At 42.2% G+C, this 6761-nt stretch overlaps 1 protein-coding gene across 1 annotated transcript; it reads left to right on the top strand.

Annotated features, from left to right (window-relative positions):
* Positions 1-222: 222 nt before the first annotated feature.
* Positions 223-3776, top strand: LOC102376197 (probable G-protein coupled receptor 141). Its single transcript, XM_006022404.3, has one exon. The coding sequence runs from the start codon at positions 223-225 to the stop codon at positions 1126-1128; it is 906 nt and encodes a 301-aa protein (XP_006022466.1). The 3' UTR covers positions 1129-3776.
* Positions 3777-6761: the final 2985 nt, after the last annotated feature.

The following is a 6761-nucleotide window of genomic DNA, read 5'->3' as shown; positions in this document are numbered from 1 at the left end:
CAAGTTTTAGAGCTGTTCTTTCCTCATCCTTCAGAATATTTGGGTAATAGATACAATCAATTCCATCCCAAGAATAAAACAAACCCAGACCCACTAGGATTATGTTTGTACCACTGGAGCCAGAATGTGGTTGTGGACAAGTCCAGATTTAGTATTTAATCACACTAATTTTTTTTCTCTCTCTATTTTCTTAAGAGTGCAAGTGAGAGAGATTTCATGACCATGACTGGAGAGGCATCAGTGTCCAACACCACTCAGCTTGGAATTGCACAGACCATACTGACTACAGTGTATTCAGTAGCCTTTATTGGAGGTGTGACTGGAGTCATTGCAATGTCATTTTTTCTAGTTAAAATGAACACTCTGTCCGTGACCACCACAGCAATCGTGAACCTGGTCGTGGTGCACAGCCTCCTCCTCCTAACGGTGCCATTTCGGCTTCATTACTATATTAATGGGAAGTGGGTTTTTGGACTGCCCTTTTGCAAAGCAGTGAGCGCTACACTTCACATCCACATGTACCTGACTTTTCTGTTCTACGTTGTCACCCTGGTTATTAGGTGGCTCGTCTTCTTCCAGTGGAAGGACAAGGTGGAGTTCTACAGGAAGCTTCATGCCGTGGGGGCCAGTGCTGCCGTGTGGACTGTAGTCTCTCTCATTGTGGTGCCTGTGTTTCGTTTTCAATATGGGACCTCTGGAACATATAATAATACTACATGTTTTAATTTCCAAGAAGAACTAAAGCAAGGCAGTGTGAAAGTACTGAATTACATCATGATCACAAGTGTATTCTGTATCACTTGTATCCTCTTGGCCTTGCAAATCGTCATCATTCTCAAGGTGGTGAAAAGGCTTTCAGGCTCTATCTGGTCACATCAAGAATTCTGGGCTCAGATAAAAAGCTTAATTTTCCTAACTGTCATAATCATTTGTTTCCTTCCATATCATCTTTTTAGAATCTACTACATTCAGCATATGAATGAAATTAATCAATTATCGAATTACAATGAAATCACCTTGAGTATAACAGCTGTCAGCTGTCTTGATTTATTGGCATTTGTGCTGAGTGGAAGCCGTTTCCTTAAGCAGAAGGTTATGATGGTCCGAAACAAGTTTACCTGTTGTTAGCTTCACTGTTCCTTCACAACCTGTCTTCCATACTATTGAGTGAGAGGAAAGCTCGTGAGCTTTGTCTGTATTTTTTTAAATCAAGGCTGTCCAAAATCTGAACAGCTGCAGGCACACACCATTCAGGCTGCATGGACTCCCTTGGACCTCCCCACTTCCAGCCCACTGTGGGCTGTACTGATTCGCAGCCCCTCTCCCCCTGCCCAACCCAGCACCTGGACTCCCAGGATGCACAGATTACATGGATTCCCCAGGCTCCTCCTGTCCCCAGGGGCAAGGGCAGGAAGCAGAAGCTGGAGGAAGAGGCAGGGGGAGTCCGGAGACTCTGGCAGTGGCAGAATGACGAGTGGAGGGAGAAGCAGCCAGTTAATAACCCAGCTGTGGGTTGCAAATTGCACAGCCCTCTTTTAGGTAATAATTAGCAAAAATGAGGCAGAAATATTATACATGCTGTCAATATTTATTTTACAGGCCTCAAAACCAAGAGTATATACTTGATTAGGTGAAAGTTTCCCACAACTAAGCACTAGTCTATCAGAATAGGTATCGCTGTGTGGTGTGAAAATGGAAACCCTAGTGCCAATGCCATTTCAAAGAATGGAAAGAGAGATGATTTGTACAAAATAGTGTGTTGAGAGGACACAAAATAAAAAGATGGTAATTTATGTAATTTAATATGTAGATTTATGTGCCTTTCATGTATATGTTAATTCAGTGACAACTGTGGGTGGGTCCAGGATTGTGGCAATGGGAATGCGGGCACATACCCTTTTGGGGTGGGGTACATGGGCAGTGAAGAAAGCTCATTGAGCAGATCATGTGGCCATAGCCCACTGCTGTGATCCTGGAGCCCAGTGAACTCTCAGCAGCTGCTGAGCTCACCAGTCTGGACTCTTCCCAGAGTCCCTGATTTAGGGATGCTTTGGAGCGACTGAGCGTCAGGATCCAGAGCTGCTTTGTAGCAGGGTTTTTTGAAGAGCCCGCACTCATCAGTGGTGAGCTCATAGTGCTTGCAGCACATGCAGAGCCCTGAGAAGAAGCTGTGCTGAAGTGATGGTGAGCTCTGAGAGTTTACTGCATTTGTGGAGCACAGCTGAAGTGGGGATGCATCCATGCCATTGCACCACTCTTGGATCTGCCCCTTGTAACAACCATCTGTGATAAAACATTGGTGGCTTCTTAAACCATGCTGTTCCCACACTAGAATGAAACTATATACTTCTACTTTAATTGAGCCAAACTCTTTAGCAGCAAGGAATGCACGTATCTCTCAGATTTCTCCTGAATTCACTTTTGAATACAGGGTTGAGAGAAGGAAAGAGCTGATTTCTGTCTCTGCCATGCTGTGAAAATGTTTCCAGCAATTACATATTACTGTGGATTCTGCTGTTAAAATCAAAATCCAGCATTTATTTTTCTTGTTTATAGACTTGTCCATTTTTGTCTAAGAGCTCACCTGGTTAACTCTACAGGTCATTTAATTTAGAATATTCTTCAGACTGCCCTAGTATTTTCCCACAATCACTTTCAATTTTAGTCTCCAAGGTAACAATTTATTTTCATTGATGCTCTGGTGCAGTTTTGATGGTAATAATCTGGCCTCCCAAAATGTCCCTGGGATAAAATTAATTCCATAGAAATGTGTGCTCTCTGCAAACTGAAAAGGTAAAAATATTGGCTGCTTGGAAATGATGGGAAGAAGCTAATATGCATGGTGTGATTTAGCAGCCTATTATACTTCACAGAAATGGAAGCATTGTGAACAGTGGGATTAAAAAAATAGAATTATGCATTATGAAGACATGGAAAAATGTAGAAAAATCACTCTGTGGAAGCTACTCAAACTTTCATACATCTATTTTATCATGCACACCTCTACAGAGAACATTCATCACTGTTAGCTCTAAAGACTGGATGGTTAATGTATATTTCCATTTTTTCTTATCTTCTGCATCAAGATCAACTTTCTCATTTAGAGCCAGTTGAATATTTGAATGTTTTAACAGATTTGGTGAATTAGCTGCATAAATCACCTGGTTGAACCCTTTTTCATGGCTCTGCCAAGTCTTTCTCTCTTACCTCTACATGAACTCAACTCACTTGTGTCTGCTTCATGCTCTATTGCTTATCTCCAGTTTGTCACAATATATTCCACCACTGCAGAAGATTTCTTCTCCACACACTACTACAACAATGCTTATTGCTTTCTTCCTCACCCAACAGCCAAAATGGCAGAACTGGCTAGGTCTCATTCCAATCTCTATTGTTTTCTTTCCCTTATAACCTTCTGACTGAACCTCCTTCTTTATCTCTTAACAGTTCTGCTCATACAACACTAGGCTTAGTTGAGAACGTCAGTAATTTTCATGTGGGACAGCAAGAGTTTAAACCTTACTAATGCCACAATCCTGGGAGAGAAGATGAATAACTACCTTTCATTAGTATTCCTTCCTATACCATCACCTTCTGTGTGCAGAGCATTACTGACTTGTATGCATTCTGTACAGCACATCATGTCTCAACAACACTCTCCATTTATTTTATAATAACAAATGTCTGTGAACCAAATCAATACTTCTCTTCCTTCAAGGTCTTCCTACCTATATAAATAAATTAAATAAAAATTATATTAATGTTGCAGACAAGGTTCTTTGGGTGAATCTGATATCTTTTATTAGACCAACTTAAATATGTGGAGAACAATTTTGAAGCAAGCTTTCTGGTTCAAAAACCCTTCATCAGGGTTTGTACAACCTACACCCCTGTATTAACGTTGCAAGCATTTATTCTCAAAACTAATAAATTTACATAGGTAAAATTTAACTATATTTGAAGTAAAATGTGCACATATTGCCAAAATTCCATGTAATTTCTTTTTTAAATGTATACATACACTGATATTCCAGATCCCAAAATTGATTGTGTGTCCTCATTGATTTTGACCGCAGTAAAGTTGATTCACTGGATGTGGTTATCCAGTCAAGAAGGTAGACAGGTTATGTTTAGGGAGCCTTTTCTAGCCCCTTCCCCAGGTGGGATGAGCAGAGCAGATCCTGAAGGGAGCTGTTCAGTTGCAGTTAGTGGCCAAATCGCACTCCTGCCTCATCCAAGTGTTAGACAACCTTCTAGAAACTGCTGACTTTGTACCAGTTTATGATTAGGAACTTCCAACCCTCACAGTCTTGCCTATCATCAGTAGCTGGTCACCAAAGAGCTTGAAAAATATGCTGGAATAGCCGTTTTCATGGAACACGCCTGTGCGTGATTTCTTTAATCATGAAGAAACTACTGCATATCAGCTCCCACGTAGCTCTTGACAAAATGGAAACCTAAAACCAATGGCAAACAAGCCAAGACAATTGCAAATCTCATTCACCTTCACAGCTGTCAAGATTCTAACATCTGCTTGCTCCACTGTTGAGGACTTATAGACCCATGGCTGGGGGCTGGCTGGCTTATTATAGTGGTGACCTGTACACTATGTCACAGCACCATCAAAGATATCTGTGGCTTTTCAGGAAGGAAAGCATTGCTTTTCCCACTGCATTCTGGTGTTACTGCCGCTGCTTGGTCCAACTCCACAACTGCTTATTTATCAGTTACCCTTGCTAACCTTCCCTGAAGATCATTCCTCTATCCACCACCTGTGGACATGCTAGGTATCAGTAAAGCTCTGCCACCAGAACATCAGGACCATCATGGACAATCCTAACAGTGAACACCCAGAGCACCACACCACAGTCGTGACTCAAGAACTTAGGTGACACTTATCGAAGTTGCTGCACTAAGAAAGACCAAAGGTCCTTCATCAACAAGCTCTTAATAAACAGTCCCCAGCTCTGGTAATTCAGATTTGTGATGAGACTCTGGAAAGCATTATTTTCTGTACTTCAGAAGCCATCTGTCAGAAGGCTGACATCAATGAAGAAATCCAACTTTGTTAGGTTTGACCTAGAAACCACTACACATAGCCCAAGCAAAAGTCTCTGTTATGTAACTAATGCCCATCTGCAATGATAAGGAGGAGACAGTCTTAGATAAAGGAGGCTTGAAAACAAAAGCAGAATCAGAGGACTAGAGCAAAGAGCTGATTTGAATATTGAGAATCACACCCCTGGGTGGGGAGAAAGTATGCTAATGAAACATACATGTATGGAAATGAGATACATAGCTAAAACACAGGTATAGAGACATGCTCAGTAAAGAACTCCTTGCGTCACTCCCTTATAACCAATTAGCAAACAAGAATGCTTATGAAGGTCCAATACTCCTGTATAAAAGATGCTCATAATTAAGACTCTGTGTGCTTGTTACGTGAAATTATTCCGCTTGCACCTTGTATTGCTAGCAATAAATCTTTATACTTTCACCCCTGGTATCTTTATTGGCTTTTGCATACCGGGCACGATCCCAGACTTGAGCTGGGGCTCAACATTGCTGCTATGGTTCTGCATGTACATGCAAACAAAGGAAGAGTAAATAGTAGAGGTGTGTGCAATGGGCCATATTTGATTCGGATTTGGCTTTGGCCTGAATTGAGGACAGTGATTCGATTAGCTGATTCGGATCACTGTCCCCGATTCAATTTGGCTGAATCTTAAGATTCTATGCTGATTTGGAGAATCAGCGATTCGGCATTAGACACAGCTTTAAAAGTCTTTTCTACATTCCTCAAGGTACCAGGCATGGCTTGTGAAAGCTGCAATGGTAAGTCAGATGGAGCATCCCACAGGAGCCCAGTGTGCTTGGCAGTGAACCTGGAAGTGGACTGAAAGTACTTCCTTCCACTTCAGTGTCTGCTGCCAAGCATGTGGTGGTTGGGGGGGGGGTCCCCCATGTCCCCCCTCAGCTCAGCGATCAGCCATGGGGGAACCCTGGGTGCTCCTCCAGACCCAAGAGACACAAGTTGCTGAGCTGTGGGAGTGTGGGTGGGCCCCAGGTGCACTCCCTGGCAGACCCAGAAGTGGACCAGAAGTGCTTCTGGTTCTCTTCCAGGTCTGCTGCCAAGCGTGCTGGGGAGCCCCCCATGCTCCTGTGGGATGCTCCATCCACCCCACCTTTGCAGCATTCACAAGAAGCCTGGTACCTTGAGGTATGTAGAAAAAAACATTTAAAGCTGGGTCTATGTCTGAATCATCAATGTTTCTGAATGTCTCAATTTGGAGGGTCTGGTTTGATTCAGAGAGATTAAAGGATCTCCTGATTCAATTCAGATTTGGAGATTTGGCCACTGAATCAGGCCGAATCTCCACCGAATCAAATCAGGGACCATAGCTTTTCACAGCCCTAGTAAATAATAAACCAATATGAATGAGCCTGTATATATGCAAATAAAGATACAGGTTACATTTTCAAAAGTAGTTAAGTGACTTAGGAACTTGAGTACCTCTTTTAAGAACTAAGGTGATTTGAAAGTGCTAAACTCTTATTTAACCTTCACACATTCCCATAGGGTAATTTCCTACCCCAGATGCATATTTTGTGCAGTATCTTAAAGTTAATTAATTCTAAAGAAAATCTTTTTAGGACATTGTCCTGGCACTGCAGTGCACAATATCCCCAAAGAACAGCCAGCTTACATGAATGGTTTGCTCTCTGTGGATGAAAAACTGCCCAGGGTAACATGTTACCCT

This window comes from Alligator sinensis, unplaced genomic scaffold (assembly GCF_000455745.1).
Source record: "Alligator sinensis unplaced genomic scaffold, ASM45574v1 scaffold665_1, whole genome shotgun sequence".
NCBI classification, from domain to species: domain Eukaryota; kingdom Metazoa; phylum Chordata; order Crocodylia; family Alligatoridae; genus Alligator; species Alligator sinensis.
Note: the sequence above shows the minus strand (reverse complement) of the source record. Positions and strands in the feature narration are given on the sequence as shown.

Coding starts and splice junctions, on each gene's coding strand:
- LOC102376197 (XM_006022404.3), top strand. CDS start 223: ATGACTGGAGAGGCATCAGTGTCCAACACCACTCAGCTTGGAATTGCA.